At 42.5% G+C, this 25,221-nt stretch overlaps 1 protein-coding gene across 12 annotated transcripts in view; it reads right to left on the bottom strand.

Moving 5' to 3' along the window:
* Window positions 1-25,221, bottom strand: part of COMT (catechol-O-methyltransferase) — a 32,573-nt gene that overhangs the window by 5,373 nt on the left and 1,979 nt on the right. For 2 of the 12 annotated variants that reach the window (XM_005281122.5, XM_065568022.1), the window contains exons 2-3: window positions 4,777-5,059; window positions 133-326 (exon numbers count right to left, since the gene is read on the bottom strand). In XM_005281122.5, the coding sequence (XP_005281179.1) occupies window positions 133-326; window positions 4,777-5,059 (477 nt within the window). Of the gene's footprint in view, window positions 1-132; window positions 327-4,776; window positions 5,060-5,181; window positions 5,323-5,941; window positions 6,140-18,483; window positions 19,575-22,670; window positions 23,038-23,587; window positions 23,924-24,136; window positions 24,321-25,221 lie in introns of those variants that run through there. The other 10 variants (XM_042841539.2, XM_065568026.1, XM_065568023.1 and 7 more) reach the window with 10 other exon arrangements.

Here is a 25,221-nt window from a genome sequence, read left to right as displayed (position 1 = left end):
ACTGCTAAAATAGCCTGGGATATTGCAATTGCTATGTTAGCCTAAGTATAAGAGGGCGAAATGCCAGTATTTCTTCTGACCGAACATCTACTTAGTCCCTTCATTTACCAGCCACAGAAGCTCAAGATGTACCTTATCTTGCACTCCAGCAAACTCAATCATCTGTCTGGCAATAGCAGCAAAGGCAGGGTTGAACTCGATGGTCAGGAAGCGAGCGCTGGGATTTAACAGCCGAGCAATCCTCACAGCTGAGTAGCCACAGTAGGTTCCCAGCTCCAGCAAGACTGATGGCTTTGTCTCCTCCAGTATCTTATCTAGAATCAAACCTGAATGGGAGAGAAATGGGTTAACTCTGGACTAAATCAAACTGCATCAAATAATAAAGTTAGTGGATGGAATCTTACAAGTTCCTTTACTAAGCTGCTATAAGGAGATTCAGAATGTGATGGTTTATGATAAATTATACAGGGCTTCTTTTGCAGACTGGCTCTTACTTAAAATGAGATTCATTTTGAAGTGTGTGGAATCTTGGAAAGAAACCACTTACAATAAACAGCTGTTTTGTTTGAGGTATTTGTATCAATGGGGCCCCAGTGAAACTGAAAACAGTCTTGTGACTGTTTTCATAATTTTTTTTTTTTTTTTGCACTAGGGCGAGTTCAGGAAATAGGTTGTCTTGTATCATATTGTGAAAATTGATCATCTGACCTAGGCTTCAAATTGTAAATTTTCAAAAAAAATAAGCATGTTGGGGTGTTTAATTTTTTTTAATAAAAATCCACATTTTTGAGTGAAGATGGGCCTGTATTAAATAAAATTTAGCACAACTTTGAGTGAAAAATGCAACACTTCGCAAAAAAATGTAGTTGTTGCAAAATCTGTCCCCCTTCATGAAATGTAGACCTCTTAAATTTTGAGAGAGTTCACATTTTGTAAATAATATTACACGCAGTCGCCTTAATGTAAAACTTTTAAGTTAAGAAACACTCATTACAAAAGGAACAGTCTAGCAAGCTGACAAAGGCTCTATCTATTTGTATTATAAAGGCCAGAAACCATTAGCCATTTGTTACAATAAATAAATAAATAAAATTGGAAACTATATGCAATCCTTGCAAAGAAATGGACTCGGTGACAGAAGTCTATTCCATCTTTAATCTTCTGTGGTCCTAAGTAGTGCCAATACATTAGATACCTGAATCTGAATGAATATTTGAAGGTATTTAGTACCGAGCTGGTTAGTTATCCACTATTAGCATTCACCTTGTCCTGCATCACTTGTGTACATACTGTACTGTTGTGATGCTGCAATTTGTAATTGAGCACTCTTGTTTAGTCTTTGAATCTTAGGCATTAAAAATAAATAATGTTGGGATTTTGCCTATCTTACTGGAGCAGTGCCCCTTGGTGCCCACCATATTGCCAGGTTTGTCGTAGGAGTCCTTGTTCTCAGAAAGATTTTATCTTCCCTTATTTATTTAGTTTTGGGGGTGGGGGGGTTCTGCGCTTCTATTATGAGTAGGGCCCTACCAAATTCACAGCCATGAAAAACGCATCACGAATTGTGAAATCTGTATAGTATTGGGTAAAAGCAGACAAAAGACTGGATTTCACAGGGGAGAACAGTCTCTCTCAAATTGGGGGTCCTGACCCAAAAGGGAGTTGCAGGGGAGTTGCAAGGTTATTTTAGGGGGTAGCAGTATTGCCACCCTTACTTCTGCACTGACTTCAGAGCTGGGTGGCTGGAAATTGGCGGTTGCTGACTGAGGGCCCAGCTCTGCAGGCAGCAGCGCAGAGGTCAGGGTGGCAATACCGTACCAGGCCGTCCTGACTTCTGCGCTGCTGCTGGCGGTGGTTCTGCCTTCAGAGCTGGGCTCCCGGCCAGCAGCTGCCGCTCTCCAGTTGCACAGCTCTGAAGGCAGCGCCACCACCAGCAGCAGTACCGCGATAACCACCCTACAGTAACCTTTGCAACCCACCCCACACACAACTCCTTTTTGGGTTAGGACCCTACAATTACAACACTGTGAAATTTACGCTTGCCTCATCCAAGGCCCTGTAATATGACCACCATCTTTGCAGCCAAGGAAAGGACAAGGCTGGAGGGGTCACTGCGGGGCACTGTGAAGTGATACCCCCTGCAGTTCTTAAAACCCACCTAACTGCTAAAGTGAAAATTATTTTCTGTGTAGGCTTCAAACTCCCAGCCATGGGCCACGTGCACCTCAATTTAAAAATCATACTGCAGTTTAAGTCCACTGCCAATTGCAGTGAGTGGAACAACCCTTATAGGCATTGGTCAGAGCTGACTGCAAAGACAAACTGATTGGAAATGTCTGATCCTAGTCAGTTTCTCATTTCAGATTACTGTATGTGTAAGCTGACTAGGAATGGTCAATTTGCTTCTGCACCGAGTCCCTTGCTGATGTAAGAGAAACCAACTAGAGCTGCAGAAATCCACTCAGGCTCACTGTGCAGTCAGCTCCCAATTCAAGAAACTTTCAGACCGTTTCTCCCTCTTTTCATGAAGTGCTGCTTTACATATGGCAAGCCTGCAGAGGAAAACAGAGTAGAAAGCTAAGCAGTTTCCCTCTGCGGCTTTTCCACAGGGAAAGCACTTTAGCAGCTTTGCAGAGACTGAAAATAGAAAGGTGGGTTGAAAAGTGCCAAAGAAAAAGGAAGAAAGGGTGACAGAGCAGACAGAAATGAGAAAATGGGGAGCCATACTAGGACAGAAAACAGGAAAGAGTCTAGATTAAAAGGAGGAGATGCACAAAAACAGGAAAGAGGGAGGGAGAGAACTGGGGAGAAAGGGAAAAGGGGGTCATACTGGTGAAAAATGCATTTGACTGCAAAATAATGCAAATATTAAACTGACTGACTTAAGTAACTAAATGCTATACTCTATCCTCAGCTCTCATGCAAAACTTTCACTGATGTTGCTGGAAAGTCTCTTGGTATGGCTGTGCTCTCATTGATCTAGCCCAGGGCTCCTAACTAACAGTATAACTCAGCCTTCTCCTGCCACCCAGCCTTTATTTGCGCATTTCTGCAGGATAAGTGTATAATGCTGCAACTGTACATTTTTTGTATTAATTCAGGGACTTCAGTGGGAGTGACTGGTGCTCTCCTTTCTGTCCGTATTGTCTAAATGCCCTGCTTTTGCACTTACTGTTGTCCCTAATGGTGAAACTCTTGACCCCATATTATTTGTGTGACAGACTCTGTATATTATCTTAAAGCAAGTTTGTCTTCAATGCTTATTTATAGGATTATTTGTTTTACTAAATGCGATCAATCATATGTAGCATAGCCTGTTGTTCCAATTTATTGTAGATTAGGGATGGCTTGTTATAAATTGGTGTAGTGCTATGTACCTTCTTGGGATCTGATCTCAGCATGGTCATTTCTGGTCAATACTTGGATAGGAAGCTTCCAAAGAAACCCCGGGCATTTCAGGGATCAGGGCTCTTGATTCAGTGGGTGGCACTGGTCCTTCTCAGCAAGTACTGAATCAATGTCCTAGCAGTGTACCGTTGAAAGTGTTGTTTCAAATGAGCTGTAAGGCAAAGTCTAGACCGTTTGGGGTCGCTAAAAGATCCCAAGGTGTTATCCCACCAGATACCCTAGCAAAATCCCCTAGTTTGGGGAGTTGGTATCTGTGTGCTATTTAAAACCACAGAGGAGACTGCACTTTACTGAGCATTGAAGCCACTCCTGTCAGGTGCTTTGGCACCTTTAAGATGAGAGGTGCTAAATAAATCCAAGATAGTGTCATTATATAATTCAATGCATCATGGGCTAAATCTTAAGATCCGCACTCAGTTTTCACTCAAGCAAATTTCTACTGAACGCCAAGGGCATTTTGTCCAAGCAAAAACCTCAGAACATGACCAAATATTACCAGGGCTAGAGCTTTAATAATGTGTGCATAGATACTAGAAACTACGGCTTTCACCCTAAACATACTATTCATGGAATCGCAGGAACTGTTTTCATAAACTAGGCCTAAAACAGCGGGGTCTCTTTGACAACTGTGTAAAAGTACAAGTTTACGAGGGTTAACCCTAGATTACTAAGTTTAACCTCCAAATTCCCTGCACTGTCTCCAAAAACTAAAAGGGACAAATTTTATTCACTTAGTTTCTCTTAAAGGCCAAATCAGCTAAGATGTGCCAGGTGCTAGTAATGTCAGATTCTCCTATTAGTATATAGGACAGCTTCTTGTGTATATTACATCTGTATGATCTCTCTTTCCCTCAAAAATACATTGCCTATAACTATTGTTTATACATGCAAAATTCCCCTTATTTTAAATACTCATGGTTCGCATATTTCAATCGAGGATCTCAAAATGCTTCATAAACACCAGTGAATTAAGGCTCATGGACCTTTGTGCTGGAAATAGGATAAGATCCATTGTAACCGAGATACAGAAAGCAAGGCAGTGATTTTTCCAAGGCTAGATAGCAAGAAACTGGCAGGAATCCAAGTCAGGGGTTTTTGTTTCTCAACTCCCCAGATGTCTGCCCTCCCTCCCTTTATGAAGCAATGCGCACAGCACATCAAAAAAAAAAAAAAAAAAAAGACCCTACAGTGCAACTACTGGATTCTTCCAAAGAGATTTACACCATCTTGCACGATTGTTTGCATAACCGCTGTTGCGGCGTGCAAGGTTGCTGTGTGTTAGCAGTGACTAACAAAATAACGTATCCTGTATCATGCCAGTCTCAAACTCAAAAGTAGCCTTGAGGAGCTTATCTCTGATGTGATTACCTTTTTCATCCCCCACATTCATGGCCCACTCCTTCTGGGAGCAGTACTTATCTATGGTGTCCAGTACACTCTGGGGGTCCCCTCTGACTGCATTCTGCAGCACAAAGTTTAAAATCCTCTCTTCTTTGCTCTGAGCCATGATGAAATTGGTTATTTTCTGCAGGACGATTTCATTCCACAGAATGGCTGCCCAGCCGTTGTTTCTGATGAGCACTGCAAGCAGCAGCACAATGAAGAGCAGGCTGGTAACTATGGACAAAAGGATCGGATAGCTCTCCAGCATCTGGAATAAAAGACAAAACAGGTTTTTAGTTAAGGTGGCACAGGAGAGAACCATCTTTCGCATAACTGTTACGATAGAATAACTCATAAGCAACACCCAGGATAGGAATATATAGAACTTACTATATAATTCTACTGTACAATGTGATTGGAAACAGCTGTGTTTTATCCAGAGATAGACACTGGTCTGTGAGTTCCCTTTAGAGGCAAATTTCACAGGCAGTCAACAAGTAGCTTTATTAATTCCCTACTTCCCTCCCCCATGTAGCCAGGGCCGGCACCAGCTGAGCAAGCTGGTGCTTGGGGCAGCAGATTGTTTGAGGCAGCATTCTGCCCAATCCTAGGGCACGGCCGCTTTTTTTTTTTTGGTTCCGCTCCGGCCGCCCCGTAGGGGGCGGCAATGCGGAGAACCAGAGCGCCCTGCAGGGCAGTCCTCTTCCTTCCCTCCCCGCCGGCCCCCCCCCCCTTTTTTTTTTTTGCTTGGGGCGGCCCAAAAGCCAGAGCCGGCCCTGCATGTAGCCACTCAGTTCTGACTCCATCCCAAAAACCATTGCACAGACTGGCTGTGATCTTTAAAATTCTAAATAATTGTACTATGTGTGATTTTCATCCCCGCTTGTTTGGGTTAGGCGGGAGTGTGGTTGAGTTGAGATTGGTGAAGAAATATGGAGCTTTTCACCTTTAGTGCTGAGCACTGTGATCTGTAGAGATCAGAGGTGGTTATGCAAAGTCCGATGTGAAATGAGCATTAATGAAGGAGTACCGGTCTCCAGGAAACACACCACAAAACCCATCGCAGCTAGCCCCTGCCTTCCTGGTACACTCTGCAGAGACGAAGGACTGAACTTCCCCCTCACTTCAAGGTCACAATTGAGGCACTTACCTGGAGTGGTCCAAGGACACTGGCAGCACGATCTTTGCCTGTGCTTTGATCTCTAAGCCATCAATCTGGCACCTTTTGCAAACACAAAACTGACTTCACTTTGTATTTGAAAGCATGGATTCTTTTCCCCCTCTCCAGTTACAAAATACAAAGTTAAATCCCTGTGCCAGAGCAGAGGAATCCAGACCCGTGAAATTCCGGGGATGTAACAAAAGGGTGCATTGTATTTCACTGACCGGCTGGGTTTTGCATCCAGCTGCAATCATCTCATGACGCTGTGCCTATTGTTTCCAAGAAACTTGGTTTCTTTGCTGAAGGTGCCTGTGTGTATGTTATCTAGACATGTGTCTCTCCGAGTGTAGGGCATTAGGACTTGAAACTCACCAGATGGGATGCACGTCACCCTGTACAGCTCAAGTGATAAATCCCTTCAAAGCCATTTACCTGCACAGACAACTCTCTACAGAAAAGTCTCTTTATTATGGTAGGGAGTGACTCATTGATTTTGAATCGACCATAGCCCCAAAGAGCCGCTATTGACTGCTTCTTTAAATGAAGAATTAATTTAGTCTTTCTGGAAGTGCAGAACTAAGAACACTGACTGCACAAGGCTCTGTATAAGCGTCTCCCATGCAACACTGCCAGGGCACCTGTTGATGCAGCCTGTAACACCTCTGTTCCTCCTCTCCTGCGCCTCTGCTTGAGCTGGGGCTGACAGTTGCATGGGGGAGTTGGAACGTGCACAAGTCAGGACAAGGCTGAGTGACTGCCAGAATAGTTTTCCCTTGCAATTTAATTTGGGATTTGCACACAGATCTATGGGATTCAGAGGCTCCTTTCCCTGCCCACCACACCCCACAGTTCTGCTCGGGAAAGTACAATGTTCTCTAAGCCATTTTTAATACGAACTGTTTACCAGCCTCTGTTGTTTAACCCTTTCTATTCCCTCCCCTCAATCCAATAAACTCCATTCAAAGGGCCTGTTGCAGGGCTGGCTGCCCTACCTGCACCCTCTCCTGACCAACTCTGGTACTGCAGGTACACCCTGCCTCAGTCACCCTTCCCTCAGGGCCCTTTAAGAACTCCACCCAGTCTAAAGGGGTGTCAGACAAAATTCCCCTGCAGCGGTTCTACTTTATTAAATCCCAAAATAAACTTGAAATAGTGTCTCCCCTTGGCTCAGGGATAACACAACCCTCCTCCTTGGGGCCTGTGGTCTCTGGGACCTCCTCTCCCTTAGGAGAGCTTCTCTCTCTGTGACCACCTTCCTGCAACTGAGCCTAGCTGGCTTTTTGTCAGGCTCAGCTGTTCATTATTCAATTAGCTGCCTGGACAGGCTCCTTCTCCTTAAATTAGCTCACCCTGGGTGGTCTAAAAGGAGCCAGCAACCCCTTGAGAGAGCTCCATCCTGCAGAGTGCTGAATTTCCTCAGTTCCCACTGAACTCAGAGCACCTCACAGACTAGAACTCCAGGGGGAAGTTGGGAAGAAGAGAAATGGCTCACAACCTGAGAGGGTGCTGATTCCTTCCATCAGACCCCTTCATGTCCAATCTTCCCAGCCACGCCCAACTGCTCTGGCTGCCACTGTATCAAAGTCCTACATGCTCTGATGCGCCTTTTAAATAGGGCAGCCACAGCCAGGGGCCCAGCAGAGCAGCTGTTGCACCTACTGGACACTACAAGTGGATCCTCCAAGGCTTGGTCTAAATGCACAGATGTGAGGGAGTGGGGTTAGCCTGACAACCCTCTCCCCCGCACACATTCCCACTTTTGGTTGTTTTCCCAAAATGAACCTTTTGAGATTACTCCTACATTTTAGGGGTCCCTACATTTCCTTTCTTTAGTCTGCTCTTCATAAGTATGGTTCATGTGGAAAAATCCACCTTCAAAACTTTAAAAATTACCATGCAGGACATATTTTGAGTTCAGAAGACGATTAGGTTGCCAAGGAGATGTGCTCAACTCATGGTATAGTTGATGTTTGTTCACTCATCCACTTATCTCAGTTGCACAGCACATATAATTTGTTTGGAACACTTACCGTCTGTTTCCTTTGGCTTCCAATAGTTAGCAATGTTAACACTCACATTTGTAACATTCTAACATGCCCATTGCAAAGAACTGACCAGAACTTGCTGCTTTTTAAGGCCTGAGGCTGAGGGCATCATTTAGCAGGAGAAAATCATGTTTCTTAGCCATTTAACCCAGATAGCAAGAAGCTTCTCTCATGTTTTCCAGAGGCATGCACACCAATCTGACCCATCCTCCCCCACGCACAAGTAGTTCTGTTGATCATTCTGGCCAGTTTCCTACATTTTTCATAGAAAAGAATGCACACCTTTGGGCTGGTCTTTCCAAACCTGAATGAAGCAGCTCTCGTTTTCCACTGATGGAGCTTGGCTTGGCCTCTGAGGATGTCATTGGTTTACAAAGACCCCTTTTGATTTGACCACCTTACTTATTCTAGTGGCTTAATGTGAGCTGTGTGGCTGTCATTGGTGGACTAGTATTATCAAGTGGTTGTAGAGGTACTAAACGTTCTAAAGGGGTGTGGGCATATGGCCCCTCCTCAAGAAACTATTAATTGATGACAGACGGCTCACTATTACTACTGAATGCCTAACCGTCCCTTTTATTGGAGAAGGTGGTCTAGGTGCATCTGGATACCAGTGACATTCTGGGTAGCATCCAGTCAGCATTAAGGCCTCTTTTGGATCAGAGAATGTATTTGTCACTATCACGATCACTGCCAGAGATGGTCATTTTGTTTACATTGGACCTTTCAGCACCTTCCAATAAAATTAACCACAGGCTGTTGCTTTCGCACCGAATGGATTTTGCCAGTATGGTCCGTCGAAGGATCCAGTCACACCTGGAACTTAGTCAGGATGGATAGTAACTGAAGAGTACTAGGTTGCATCTTTCAGAAATGCAAGAATTCTCCTGGGGTGCTCAACATGTGTGTGAGACCTCTTGGTGAGATCATTTCTAAACACAGGCTGAAACAGCATCTGGATGCTGATGAGACCCAGCTGCTGTACACGTATTGCCTCATGCACCCTGTTAACTCAGTCTTTGAATCTCTGCCCTGGAAGAATGCTTGCACAATATCGCCAGCTGGATTCATCTGATTTATATCATTTACATATTCAGTAAAAAGGAGAGGAGGCTGCTTTTTCCTCTCTTCTGCCTTCACAAAGGACTATTTGGAGGTAACGAGCCAAGGTAAGAACCTTCGCATCCCTTTCATACCACATTCAACACGGGCTTTCAATGGGAAAGGTCATGGTGGTAAGTGGTTTTCAGTGGTGCACTTTTCTTATGCCGTTATCCTTGTTTATTGGCAAGGTTGTCATGAAATTATTATGTGCCGTCCCTTCAAGAAGGTCTTCCAACAGTGCTGCTTCATTGGCTGAAGCTGGGGGAAGCACAATCAATCAATGGGTGAAATGATATTACACATTCTGCCTACAAAGTGGTGAATTCATTTTACAGTATCTCTGCTGGTTTTTATGTATTTAATTATATAGACCTAGTTTCTGTGTATGCAAACACCTCCTCCTTGGGCCCCCTGCAGATGGATATTTGCATTCTGACATCAGTTTCTATTTAGACATTCTGCTATTGGGGCTCAGTTTGGCAGGTGATCATAGCTTTATAGCTGGTGGGCCCTACGATGTGAAACTATCTCACTCCCCACTTCTAAGAGACATAGAACTTTTCCTTTCCAAAGGCAGGTGTTTTGTTTTGACCCGTTAGCCCCACTCTAGTCCCACAGAGTGCCTAATATCAATTTTAAACCTCGTATGTTAATACATATGTAGTTCTGACTTTTTGTCAGGCTAAGGAAAACTCTCTGAACTACAAATAACCCAACCTCAAATCCCCACCAGCCACCCCTTAAGCAGAAGACTGAATGATCAGACAGGCCTTTCCATTTGCCCTGAAGTTGGGAAGCAAATTCCCGAGTCAAGGCTAGGAGTAAACTTATTTCACTGCAGATTTCACCCATGACTCTGGATTTGAAGCTAAATTATAACTCTATTGTCTCACATTGCCATAATGGACCTAGAGTAGGAAACTGTTCTTCTCTGCTTTTAACAATGGTTTCTTTTTATGTTTTAGCTAACAGAGATTTGGCAGGAAAATCTAATGTAATTCAAAGGGCCTATTATTTTGGGAATGGTGTTAAAAGCCTGACCCCTCAACCTCAATCTGCTGAGTAACTATTTGTCTTTACTTGCTTCACATGATTAAGGGTTTTGAAGAATTGGTCTCTTATAGTATTTTAGTTTGATGCCTACAAGCGTAAATGCCTTACCTGAGGGTTACAAGTGGATAAAGACTAGAACTTCTTTCCTCTAGATCCCTGGAGTTAAAATGTGGGGGATTGCTGGCCAGAGCTTATATAGAATATAAACTTCTTAGCCTTAGCCCATCTAGCACACTTGCTGTTTGCTGCTTTGGGATTTATTTGTTTTGTTTAGGAGGGTTTCTAAATTTCAATTGGGTATTTTTATTGTTGTACACCACTCAAGGGACCTTGGCAAGATGGCAATATAAAGTTATTAACTGAGTTCCCTTGCAAGACATAATCCTGATATCTGCATTCCAGAGCAAGTGGGTTTTAAAAGAAGCAAACCAGCTTTCTGTAAAAAACTTAATTTCTTTTTCCCCTTTGGGAAATCTCCAAACACCCACTCCATTTTGCTGGGATGTGTGAAAGAAAAATCTTTGCAATATCAATTCAGCAATAAAAACAACTTATTTTCAAGAGTCAGGTGCATAAATGTTGAGTATGCCCCCAAACTGAAATGGTACAATCCCATACCAAATAATAGGCAGTTTGTTTTTTCATTAGCTAACAAATATATGATGTGCAAAGTTAAAAATGTAATTCAACCAATTTACAACCAGCACTGCACAAGAGGACAGATTCTTATTCCTGAGTTCATTATGACATTATTAGAAAATGCAGCTAAAATTGCAGCTTTAATATGGATTCATAGAACACACAAAATGTATAGAGAAACTGAAATAAATCACTGATGTGTATCTCACATAACAATATTAGAATATAGCTATTGTTGTTATTAAATTCTTGTATTACAGTAGGGCCCAATGGCCCCAGTTGACATTAGAGCAGGGGTCTCAAACACATAGCCGTGGAGCTATTTCCTGCAGCCCGCCATAGGCGCCGACTCCCCCCCCACACCCCTTACCCCCCACCCGAGCGTGCCACATCCCTGCTCCTCCGCCCACCTCCCAGTGCTTCCTGCCGCCAAACAGCTGTTTGGCGGTGCTTAGGACTTTCCAGGACGGAGGGGGAAGGAGTGGAGACGCGGCGCACTCAGGGCTGAGGTGGGGATTTGGGGAAGGGGTTGGACTGGGGGCGGGGAAGGGGCAGGGCATTATTGAAGGGGTGGAGTGGGGGTTTTGCAGTCTGTAACCAACCAATTTTGAAGGTGGATTACTTGGCCCGACTGCCACACCATGGTGCCTAGCTGCCACCTCAAATATCAGCACAACCACCTACACAACAACAACAACAACACAACCAGCAAGTCCAAATACTGATAGCCCCTCACCCCAGCACAAACCCCTTATTTGCCACCAACACAAATCAACCAAAATCTCCCAGCACAACACAACCCAGGCACAAATCAACACAGCTTCCCATCACAACACACATTCATCACCACCTTCACTCCTGCTTACCATAAATTTGAGTGGCTAAGTGGGAAATCCTTTGCTAGTAAGCATATATTGGGCTATTGTGATAATGCAATAAAAGTCAGTAGAAAAATCACTAAGATGCTATACAATTTAAGGGTGTAGAAAAAAGGTATATATTATATGAGAAACAGTACGTGACCCTGTAATTAAAAGATTACATGATAACACAGTCTCAAAGGGGCAGAGAAAAAGTTGTGTGCGCAACCCTAATTTTGGCACCTGTGCAGTCTTAACATTCTCTTAGGGTAGTTTTTGTAAGGAATGTGGTGCAATTTGCAAGCAACACAGATTGGTTTAGTCTCAGGATATCAAACCTAATATTGATGCTCTGGTTGATGCAAAATGCTGTCAGCTAAGTGGCCAAAAATGAAAGGATGTCAAAATTAGCACTGACTTTTCACATTAGTTTTTAAAAAGTTAATACACTGACTTTTAATAGCATACTATATTACTCGTCTTTTTTTCATTTTGGACTATACTTTTGTATCATTGTATGAAAAGGTTTCAGTGGTGCGGCCCTCGGGCCAATGTGGCCCTCATGGTGATCTGAGGTTGAGATCCCTGCATGACAGCCTCTGAGTTAGAAACATATTTGGAAGATATGGTCCCTGACTAAAGAACTTAAAATCTAAACAGAGAAGACAAACAATAACAGACAATATATAAAATGTTAGCAAGGGAATTAAACAAACAAACCCCACAACACTGGAGGGATATCATAGTCTAAAATGATGAACCAGTTTTGTCACCAAATCCACATTCAGGAAAGCAGATTATTCAAGGATACCAGATATTAAATGTCCCAGCATGTCAGAGAACTGATAATCTTTCTTCATATGTTATGGTATAGATGCAGAATCTTGCTTGTTTAGATTATACTGTATAAATAACTCATCCTTTTACATGGAGTATATCATATCCTTTCATTCATATGATTTATCTTGTGTATCCCCAAATTTACAATATATTGTCTGTCTCTTCTGCATGTAATCTGAGAGTATACATAAATGACTTTAGTTTCTCATCAGATTTTACCACATAGGTTCCATTTCATTTTTGTGCCCAAACCTTCATAAAGCAAAGGTTTGGCCCCACTGGTTAATGTTTACAGTTTTGGTGTGTGAGAGCAGATGCTTTTCCCAATCTGCTCGACAAACACAGTTCACAGAGTATATAAAGTGCAAACGTGGCCCTTTCTTTTTGAGTTTGGCTTTTCAAACTACACTAGAATAAAGGTCAGATTAACCTTTCTCCCTAGGTTTAGCTACTCCTAGAGTTAGGGCCGGCTCTGGCTTTTTTGCCGCCCCAGGCAAAAAAGCCGCCTGCCGCCCCGGGGGGAGGGCGGTGAGCCCTGGCGGGGGCTCCGCTCTCCTCCCGGCGGCCGGGGGGAGGGCGGCCGGAGCCCTGGGAGGAGGGCGGCGAGCCCCGGCTGGGGCTCCGCTCTCCCCCCAGCGGCCAGAGCGCAGGGGGCAGGGCGGCGAGCCCCAGCCAGGGCTCGCCGCTCTCCCCCCGGCGGCCGGGGGGAGGGCGGCCAGAGCGCTGGGGGGAGGGCAGTGAGCCCGGCCATGGCCCCGCTCTCCCCGGGGGCTGGAGCGCCGCGCCGCCCCCCTCCAGGTGCTGCCCCAAGCACAAGCTTGGTGGGCTGGTGCCTGGAGCCGGCCCTGCCTAGAGTTCCTCCCTCATGATTGCTCAGTCCACACCCACTTATCCTTGTTACAGAAGGATCAGCATCTGCTAGCCAGGTAGGGTATTACAGGTAAATGCTTCCAGCCTGTTCAGTTATGATATTTGGAAACGCCACAATAAATAAAGAAGGTGTTGAGACAATACAAAGTATTAAAACAAAAGAAGTAATAGTGAAGATCTGACACCGTTTGGCTTTATAATGATCTTGTACCAGAAGCATTCATTAGCACTTCCCAAACCCTGCCAATGGATTTACGAAGTATAAAGAATACTTCGCCAAACACTGAAGTGCAGCCATTTCTAGGGTGAAAGGTGGAAATTGATTAGAATTACTCATTCACACTCCACACAGGCAGTGAACACCTTCCCTGATTTGAGAATGATGGCGGTATGTAGACTAGAGGCAATTTGTTGTTAAGTTTCATATTGGGCAGGGACATCAGGGTAACACACTCATAGGAAAAGTACCATGGAACATTTAATGACAATGTCATCAATTTCTCTTATCCTCAAAATGGCACCTCCACACATACAGTGCACCCTTCAACCACACTGTGACATTTAGTCAGTGCTGGTTTAGGCACTAAATCATTTACTATACTTTCTGCAGCACCTGGGTTTTCCTTATGCACCTGACCCTGCTCAGTTTGAAAGATCTGATGAGATCACACCCTGATTTGGTAATGCAACTCAACTTTTCATCTAGACCTTTATTGTGCTCTTTTACAATGCAAATCCAGTAACACAATTATAGTTTTAAAGAAGAGTAAATGCTGTGTTTGGGATTAACTGAATAAACCATATGATCAATTGTTTTCATAAAAAAGCAAAAAGGCCTCTGGGATTGCATACATTTTAACACAGAAATAGCTGCATGTATAAGGTGCAGTCAAAACAATTCATCCTAACCTGTGATTTTACTCAAGTACAGGGGACTCTTACTACCTTAATCAAGGTGCCTTTTATTAATATTATTTACCAGTTTTCTAGGGGTGTTTCTCCCATCAGACTGCATCAGTTAGCATATGTTGTGCACCTAGAGTTCTTTGAGATACAAAACTGATTGGTAACTAGAAATGATGAGATTCGTTTTTAAAGTTGTCAAATTTCTATGCTTCATAATAAATGTATCATGGAAAGGTATGGGCGGATTTGATGTAAAGTGGTGAATACTTGTAATCATCTGTTTCCCGTTTCACCCGCAAAAAGGATCTCCATTTGCTGCAAACTGAAATTTGCTAAGAAGAAAAGTAAACAACTTGTTTTACAAATATTTTTTGAGGCTCATACAAGTGTGTGCCTTAGTGGCTTTGGCACAAGAAACTCAGGATTTAATTATGCTTAATAATGAAACATTAAAAATGTAATGATTAAATTAGATTAAAATAGGATTATTTAAATCTTAGGAAGGTTGAGTTCTGTAGTGATAACATTTTGAATAATTATGTCCTCATCTCCTGCTGTTGCAGAAATTAGTTGATAATGAAAAAATACTTGGAAATAAATGTCTGTTCTCTGTTAATGTTTATTTAAAAAAAATACAAAATGAATCCTAGTTTATCATCAATTTATCCAAGATAAAACTACACAGCTTTGCTGTAGTCCTATCTGGAAATACTCACAAAACTGCCTATAATGCAAAGGCATCATGTGTCCTTAGGCTGCTGTCTTCCATGAGAGATGGCCTCGTGGTCCTTCAGGAGGACCTAGATTTTAATTCTCATTTTAGCAGCAGATTACCTGTGTGACCTTGGGCAAGTCACTTAACCGCTGGGGGCCTCCATTATGCTATGAGTAAAATGCTACCTTTCTAATTCACAGAATAGGGAATTGTGAAGCTAAATTAACTCAGGTCTGGAAGGTACACTGATATGTTTTGGACAGATGGCACCCAAGAAAGACAAAGTGTTTTTATCTATATTTACTAAAGAGATCCATTTTGGGACACCTTGATAGCAAACACCAAGGTGACACATTAATATTCTTGATGTTATGAATAACTGGTGAAAATGTGGATACAAACAGTGCTTCAAATGCTTCCCTTAATCGATTTTGTCCCACTGATAAATCATCCCTTTGTGGGAAGATGATATTTCATCCAATTTTGCTATCATCTTTCATACATTTAATCTAACTGCCAATTGCTTGGTTGGTTGTTCTGAGTTTATTATGAGTCTCTGAGTGGCTAGTTGGTACTGTAGTGTTACAATACAGGGGGGGTTATAATCCAATCTAGAGATTTTATTAGCTCACATAACCTGGTGTGAATGGAGAATGCTTGGTAAATTTATACCATTCAACCTTCGTTCACAAAAGAATCGGTCCACTGGCCTGATGGTATTGATGAACAGACTACAATAGAAGAGTGCCCAGGGACAATGGAGCCTGAATTCATTGCAGAAAGACTGCTGCTAATAGCCAGCATCCATCAGAGGAAAATGTAATAATGCTAAGCAATTACATAGTGTTTTTCTTCGAAAGGCCCTGCACATTAACTGATTAACCCTCCTCTCACCCCTGTGAGGTAGGTAAGTAGTAGTATTCCAGTCTTTCAGGCGGTGAAACAGATTCAGAGAGATTATGTTTGAAATTTTTAAAAGCTCATGCCCAAATTGTGCAGTGAAACACCTGTTGCACTAGTGAAAGTCGAGGATATGCACGTGTTTGCAAGTCTGGCTCATGTGGCCAGCATTTTACATCTGCATTTTGTTCACGTGCACAAGCACTTGCATGCTTTTGCACATACTTTTAAAATCTGGGTTAATTACTTTTCCAAAGGACAGAGAGAATCTGTGTCAAAGCCAGGATTAAAATTCAAATTCTTGCTTCCCTGTCCTACACTAAGCTGACTAAAATCACCTCTCTTTCTATGGCATTCAGTGGGTGCTTATTTTTAGTCTTTTTCATGGAGCGAGACCAGCAAAGGAGTTTGGCTAGAACATCCAGGTAAGTCTCTGCCAAAGATAAGATTGCCAAAGACTGCCACAGCAAATCACAAAATTAAAAAAAAAATGTAAAGGAAAAAAACCCCAACCAAATAAAAACAACCCTCAATCTGGTATTTTAAAATAGAAAGAATATTTTTACTCTTTCGTTTTCTGACCGATTTAACAATAAGGCTGAAAGTCAAACAAGATGTTTTTTAATCTTTTATTGTCAGAAAGCCAGCGTATTGCTAAATATGAAGAAATCAGATGTCCAGATTACACTTTCTTGGCTTTGTTCGCTTTGGTTAAGTACAAAAAAGTACAACTGTAATTAGTTTTTCCATCAACATCTTGTTATCAAGTTAGGACCTTTTCACCTTTTTCCACTGAGGATTTCCTCACTTAAAATCTAAATCTCTGGCTCCTCATACTTTCCTAGTACTATAATTCAGTTTGGTTACCATGACTACATAAATGTCAATCTTCAATAAATGCAAAATTCTGCTGATTTAGGGGTTTTAAGAATCTGTTTCTTTTGTCTTTTATTCTGCCTTTTTCCAGGTTCAGTAGAAACAAAAAGATAGGTTTCTTCTCATTTTTCTGGATGACAGGAAGAGGACAGAAAAATAATTAATGACTTTTATGGATTAGAATCCCCATTAATTAGGCTGCAGAGGAGTGTTTATCTCCATTGCACTGGACAGATTTCAATTAAGATAATTATATTCTGCCCTCCTAAAACTCCCTGTAGTTTCGATTGGCTTTACTATATTCTTCTGCACTCACTGTCCTAAAAAAGCTATGTAGTGGCCATGTGCTCTATAAAAACAGATTCTGATTGTCTGTGGTTGATCATTCTCACCCATCCAGCAATCCAATCCAGGTAGGTGTAAGGTCCGCACACAGGGATCACATTGTAGTCTTACGGCTTTAGTTTGTTGTTTAAAAATATGCTTTTTAAATATAAGAAATATCTATTATAGTATGCCCTGAATAGCAATAGCTTTACTGGGATATCATTTTTCTAATTGTTTAGAATTAGAAATAATTAAAACAATTATAAACAATTAGAAATTCTAAAGTGTCCTTATTTCTGTTTCATAATTGTTTACAATTTTGTGCTAGTGGCTTGAGCTATCAGCAGGCACGGCTAGACAGTGCAGGTCAAACACATGACCTGCTGGGCTGTTGAATGAACCATGTTTACCCTAACATGGACTCTGATAGAATGTCTGACAGACAACAGCAGCTGGGTGTCGGACCAACAATGAAAAGGTAAAACTAGATCTCTGGCCGTAGGTTGCTGAAGATGAAACAGAAAATACTGAATAAACCTGAATGACCACACTCATATTGCTGACAGTGTTAGTGCTCAATATGACCAGCACGCTTCTGGGGATGCAGACAAAAGCCATCAACCAGATGGTTGTTGTGGTATACTATAAATACTGCAGCAGTGCGCTAGTGCATGAAAACTAGAAATCAAAGTTAAGCAGTCTGTTATCGTAGTCTTTGACTGAGCAAGTGCAAAAAGCAAACCTAAAATGCAGAAATTTTGAAGAAAATTTGATATTAAACATGATATAGCTTTAATAATCAGAAGTGTTGTTAGTAAGCCTGGTAAGGAAAGATGGGTTTTGGTTTTTTACAATGTCCTATTAAGGGAAGATAACCACCAGGGGCAACAAGCAGATACCTCATGAGTACCGTAGCAACACGGCCAGTTGCAGTTCCTTTTCAGAGGGAAGAAAGGCATTTTATGGCAGAGCTCCCTGATCAAAATGCAAACCAGGGTATAGCTACAGAGACATATTTATCAGAGCCACTATTCATCATTGCAAATATCACTGAACATAAGAGCTTGACTCATGTTCATCTTTTTCTTGAAACGTAATTCTAATGCCAGAGTTATCCATCATTAACATTTTCAACCTAATCAGGATTATCTCTTCTTGCTCTTTCAACTGTTGTGGTGGACAATACAATATGAAAGCATTACATATAATATGTCCTACTCTTCTTTGAAGACTTGTTTCTGCCCACAAATTAGCATCACTAAAGTGCCTGGCAGTCAGAAACCTGACAAAAACTTCCTCCTCCTACCCAGCACCATCTGAAATAGCGGCAGCCTCTAAGAGAGCATAGTATATCAGATATCACGTCTAAAAAAATAGGAAAATATAAACATGTACCTTCATGCACAGAACAGAAGCTGTTCCTTCTGATCTTTTCCTGTGCTGTAGTGATATGGATTTTACAGGATACGAGTCCAAGAGCCTGCAGTAGTCTGTCTCCTTTGATCATATCACCGGCACAGCTTACATGTTCTGGTATACAGAGATTCTAAAAGGAGACGTGTCCTTTTCCCCCATTCTTCCTTGCACAATGTTGGCTCTACCTTCTAATGACACTGTTCTTGTTACTTAGTTACTGCACAGTGAATGCTGGTAGTCAGGCATGAGCCAAATTCATCCACAGTGTAGGTTAGTCCACTGTGCTCAGTGGAGTTACACCAGGGATGAATATGGCCCATATTTTTTTTCCAGTTAAGACTTATCACATTATAACCAATGTATAAATGGGAGATTCAAGCCCCATGCACATCCATATACTGCAGTGCTGCTGGGGACTTTCATATAATAAATTGCGTTAACACCATGAGGAAAATGAGGGCGAAGTGATCAGTGCATTACAGAAAATCAAATATGACAACATTCAAAGCTTACGTTTAGAAAGAATTCTGCAAGACACAGATCAGAAGAGCCACATTCTAACAAACTTCTTCTTTCGGGCTGAATAGGAGACTGAGGTCATGCTCTAAAATAAAATCCAAAGCATGTCTGTCCCTTTCACAGCAGGGATACTGAAGATAGTTGAACTGCAACTCACTCAAATAGCAGAAGAAAAGAAACAAAAGCCATTTCAGCATATAGCTATAAATAGACTTCACTGTGGATCTTTTCTTCCCCTTTATCCTCTCTGGGAAGCTTAGCAAAAGTAGGAGTGAGCAAATTTCTATAATGCTATCATGGAAACTGCTCTAAAAGGGCTGCAGAGAAGAACGCTCTCACCCCAACAGTGGCCAAATGGTGTGGAGGGACAAAGAAAGGGTTTATGTTAGAGGACAACGCAGCAAATGAAGGTCTATGAACTAGACTGGGGCTAATTCACAGAGCTTAAGGAGAAGAAAAAAAAGATAAGAGCAAGTGGATGAAATGAATAAGGAACGGTGGGAGGTCAGGGGTGGTTTTGTACCTCTTTAAGCAAAAAGTAAATGAATACTTTGGCACGTAGCACAACAAACAACAATACGTTATTTTGATACAGAATAACTTTAAAAGCCTCACTCCATGTGTTAGAGCTTCAGCTTAATAAATCTTTTCCTATATTCCAGATGCCAAAGGGAACCAGTAAAAAGCAATGATGAACTCATTTCACCTGCAATAATTCTCTATTTGCATCTGAAAAAAACCCATTTACAAAATTAAACATGATTCTACTATTAAAGATTTCTTAACATTGACACCAGCACTAAATCTGGTTTACAGTCTCCTCTAAAGGCAAGATGGTCCGTGCCTGCAGGAATAACTACAGTTGGCACTGTTGATTATCTTAAAGGGGAATATATTTCCCCTTACTTATGGTGAGAAGAGTTTCTAACTGTTCAGGCTTTCAGACTGCACAGCTCAGTCAAACAAGAACTGATGCCACACATTGATCTTACTGATCATCCCCTACTGTAAGCATCAAGATAATCTGTGATGTCGTATGAGGTAAGACAACTTGTAACCCCTTCTGTTCTTGACGTGTTCCATTGCATATGTAAAAGCATAGAATCTGCAACGCTGAATCAGAGCAGAGGTTCAACTAGTTTAGCCCCCTATCTTTGACATTGATCAATACCATCTGCTTCAGAGGAAGGTGCAAGAAACACTGAGCTATTATGGAATAACTTGCCCATAAGAGAAGTCTTCTGCCTGACCCCAAACTGTGAGGTATTGGCTTATGCCCTGAGGGTTTACATTTATTATAAATTGTTTAATCAGTATAATGTCATATGGGATGTTCTTATTGTCCATATACATATCTAATCCTTATATTAGTAAAACATCCTAATAAGCTCAAAAATATTTCTTTAGCTTTAGGAAAATTTTACAATGCCTTTTGTTGAGATTCCACTCTGAGACCTGTTCTATCCACACTTTGTGCCATTATAACGGTCACTTGGGATTGTACCAGTACAAATATACTGGTAAAAATTATACCCTTAAATATGGACGCACTTATACCAGTAAAAAGATGATTTATTACAGAAAAGGGGACTAAGCTATATCAATATCAGATATGACAATATAAACACATTTATACCACTTCTACTGTGGCCAACCTAGGGGTTGCATATAGCTTTAAATACACCAGTTTAGTTGGATGTACAACTTCGCTGTGTAGACAAGGCACTAGAACAGTGGTTCTCAACTCACGGCCTGCGGGCTGCTTGTGGCTTAGTCAGCACACAGCTATGACCCATATGACATCCTCAGGGCCATATAGGTTATATATATAATATATAGGGTGACCAGACGTCCCGATTTTATCGGGACCGTCCCGATATTTCCTTGTTTGTCCCGCGTCCCGACCGACATGCGGTCGGGACAACCGGACAAACAAGGAAATGCCCCGAGCCTCGAGCCCGGAAGTGCTCGCGCCCCCCCCCCTGCCCCGACTCCGCCCCCTCCTCCCCCGATTGGCTCCCTCCCCGAATCCCCGCCTCTTCCCCGGGCTCACCATTCCCCCTCCCTCCGCAAGCGCTGGAGGGAGGCCCGGGAGACGCAGGGGAAGCGCGGGGCCGGGGTGAGTAACAGTCCGGCCTGGCCCAGTGCAGGCAGGACTCAGTTGGGTGGTGGGAGAGGAGGGGGGCGACCCGCGGGGCCAGGCGACGGGGGAGGAAGCGGCCATGGCGCTCGGCGGCTCTGGCGCCCCCGAACCCCCCGAGCCAGGGCCTGCAGCAGCGCGTACGCTGGGCCCAGCCCCTGGCTAGGCACGTCTGGGCTGCCCAGCTGGTGCTATCCCGCGGCGGCCCCGGGGTGGAGGCATCGGCCGCCCAGCCCCGTTCGTTCCCCTGCGGGACGGGGGGGCTGGGGCCTGCTGCCCCCACTCCGGGGCCGCCGCGGGATAGCACCAGCTGGGCAGCAGCCCAGACGCTGGCCAGGGGCTGGGCGCAGCGTGCGCGCTACTGGGTCCCCGCAGCAGGCCCAGGCTCGGGGGCGCCAGAGCCGCAGCCGCGGAGCGCCATGGCCGCTTCCTCCCCCGCGGCAGTGGGAGCTGCAGCAGCGGCTGCTCCCGAGTCCCGCTGCCCGGGGGGGAGAACAACCGCCGCCTGGCCCCGCGGGCCGCCCCCCTCCTCTCCTTACCACCCGACTGAGTCCTGCCTGCTCGGGGCCAGGCCGGACTGTTACTCACCCCGGCCCCGCGCTTCCCCTGAGTCTCCCGGGCCTCCCTCCAGCACTTGCGGAGGAAGTTTTTTTTTTTTTTTTTTTTTGGCCCCGCCCCCTGCCACGCCCCCCCCACGTCACCCCCCCCGCGACGCCCCCCCCCACGTCCCGATATTTTTCTTTGGTGATCTGGTCACCCTAATAATATATGTGTGTGTGGATGTGGCCCACAACACATAGAGAGCTGCATACCACAATGGTAAATATCTTGAGAATCACGGCACTAGAAGATGAGTTAGTAAATGGATGGCACATACGCAGATTATAGCAGTACACATTCTCTTTTCCAAATAACCCTGGCCAAAACCTGATTTTTAAAGCCTAAACAAAGAGAGATGGAGGAAAGAGCTGGAACATTACTACAGACACCTACACATCAAATGAAATGTTTTTCCTCCAGTCAATTCTTTCAAGCTTTCTACTTCTGTAGTAGTACAAGGGGATTTATATTTATTTATTTTGTATGTCTATTTTCTATTAATTTCCTTTGCTGAGAAACATGATATAAGTTCTTTGAGAAAGTAAGAATGGGCCACATTTGTACCAGAAAAGTGCCTGGAAGATGTCTTAATGCATAAAATAGTTAACAAACAAGCAAAGTGGCCGGCAAAATCAAACTCTAAAGTTTAATAGAGAAATAGAGGCGGAGTACATAAGTTAGCGAGAGTAAAGAACCATTCAGTGTTTGCTTTACAAACCAATTGACTCCATTTTAAAAGGTTATTATTTAGAGTGGTTTCAACGCGTGATTTCAAACATACCGACTTGTCATAGAAAGTAAACATTCAGAAGCAGTTAAGTTCCCAGGCTTCTATATATTTCTCTCCCCCTCCCTTTTTTAATATAACTTGACTTATTTACATAAAATTAAGAACTTTGCTGCTTACAACTCCACCTGCTCCTGCTTCCTCACTTGAAATCAATTAGCTCTTGAGGAGATGCCACAAACATAAAATGACAAATAAGGAAGGAATAAAGAGAAAAAACAAATGAAATTCTGAACAACAAAAAAGACCCTGCTAACATGCCAAAAGTTTCTGGTATTAAAAAAAAAAAAAAAAAAGGAAAAAAGTTCTAAAAAAACAGAGACTTTGCTGGAAGGTTTCTAAATAAAACAATTATTTTTCCACAAGCTGTAAGCAGCTATTTCAAAACAGTAGAAAACATCTTTAGCCAAAGAAAGTGTCCCAGGTTACAAAAGTATCCCTTGATGAAGTTCTTAAACACATTAGAGTGGCTGACTTTCTTTTAAACCTAAAAAAAAAACCAGGTGAAATTAAATTATGACCCAGTTTAGAATAGAGAGTAATTCTATGAGTCTCCCACCCTCCTCTGGAAATTTTTCTGGAGTGAAATTCCATTCCTTTAGATGCATCTTCATATCTTACATATTAAATCCTAAAATTTCAATACAGGAAAGTTCCCAGATTTTAACAGTGTCCTGGGATCTACGGAAGCTTTATGGTGAAATCTGATTACTATACCACTCTCTGAAACCAAGATTAAGAATTTGAATTCATTTTCATTTAGATTTAGACATCTTTCAGAGATATTCTGCTTTTAAAAAACCTACACAAGCCATTTTTTGCAAGAGTTCTATCATCCAGGCCATTTTTTTATTTTAAGATACTGTACAGTTTTCAGTTGCAAAATAACAAGTTCTATTTCTACCAGCGCAAAGCAAAACAACTATAAAAAGAGTATAATTTTCTATTTATACAACCCCCAAAGCAAAGAATTGGTGCTTGAAAATTATTGCCACCCAATTTTCCACTGAAATGTCTCATGCAAAAGTGATACAAACCATTTTGACTGGTTTTCCATAGCTTTTGTCTATGTTAGGTGAGTAGATGTCCCTGTTTGCCAGGCTAGCCCCCACACTGAGGTATTTCCCATACACTTAGCTGGTTTAACTATTCCAAGCTTTGATTTCAAAAGAACCAGCCAGGGGGACCACCAGTCACCTCAGTCCTGATGTCACTAGTTCTTCCTGTCCCACTGCAGCTCTGGCTTTCTTCTCCTGCCTTACTGTTCAAGTCACTTCCACAGACAATCCCATTCATTTCACTTATATCACATGTCCTACCTTGGTCTCTTTCTCAAGGTCACCAGCAGATTCTAGTTCTCCCTCACTCCCTCCTTTATGCCAAGATCAGGCCACACACTGGCAACTGACCACAGAAAGCAATGTACGTGGAAAGCAACTGTAAGTCATTTATAGAAGGCTGTTTAATTCAACCAATTAACCCAGTTCTAGCCACACACTCATAGGAGATTCAATATGACTGCAGTAACATACAATTGCTTTAATTCACCACCACCACCCTTGCAAAACAGAATAATAGCATAGTACCTTTAAAAAAAACAGTAGCTACCCACTACGGCTGTTCTCTTCCTCTTCTCTTTCTACCGAGTACAATTGGAAAGCACTAGTCATGTAATAAGGAGAATAAAGCCAAAACAAACAGGAAGGTCAAGATAATGTGTTGTACCAATCAGAGACACAACATGGGCATGGTGATATCTTTAACTGGATTATCTTCAGTGGGTGAGAGAAGAAGCTTACATAGAGCTCAGAAGACTGTGTGTCAGAAGTTGGTCCAATAAAAGATGATTACTTCACCCACCACCTCTCCCTAATATCCTGGAACCAACACCACTACAACAACACAACATCATACCAATCAGAAAGTTACAAAACCATTTTTCACAGTGTGCATCTCAAACTGGTTCACTCCATGAAGGAGACTTTAAAAGTTTCATTGAAAAACACAGACATACAATCCATCATGACAAAGAGGCACAGACTTTTAAAATTGTCCTGAAAATTAATCCCCAAATGAAAGTCTACTTCGTGGCAGGTCTATTATTGTCTTACAAATATGGAGGTTACATGTATGGGTTGGTTTCTTCATGAATTTATTTTAAAGTATTTGTGAAACATCATACATTGTCATTCCTTTTTCCATTTTCATAATGTATTGAACAGATCTCCCCCCAAAATCAACTAAATTCCATCCAGAGTATAAAACTGTAAAACATTTAAATGTCTTGCTACAATTGACAACATTCAGAAAATATGAAGCCTAGTCCAATAACGTGTCATTTAAGAAATTTGTTTGCATCCCAGATTTCTAAGTGTATGTTCTTTCATAGCTCCATACCAAAGCAGCTTGGGTGTGCATTCATCTATCAGCACAAAAGACATTTCTGAACGTGATTTCAGGTTTGCTTTTCTAATACCTGTTCAGCAGCCATAACTATCCTACTAGGAGCAGTGGGACAACTTCTTCAATCACATCATGACCCATCTCTGCAGCTGATACTGAAAGAAATTCTATTGATGGTCCTATGAGCACATTTCTCCAGGACTGAGGATCAGAGCATTTTTTACTAAAGATTCCTAGCTCTGGGACATGCTATCAGCAGGGCCTTGCT

The sequence above is a fragment of the Chrysemys picta genome, chromosome 15, assembly GCF_011386835.1.
Source record: "Chrysemys picta bellii isolate R12L10 chromosome 15, ASM1138683v2, whole genome shotgun sequence".
Lineage (NCBI taxonomy): Eukaryota > Metazoa > Chordata > Testudines > Emydidae > Chrysemys > Chrysemys picta.
The sequence above is the reverse complement of the archived record's forward strand: the minus strand, read 5'-3'. Positions and strand labels throughout refer to the sequence as shown.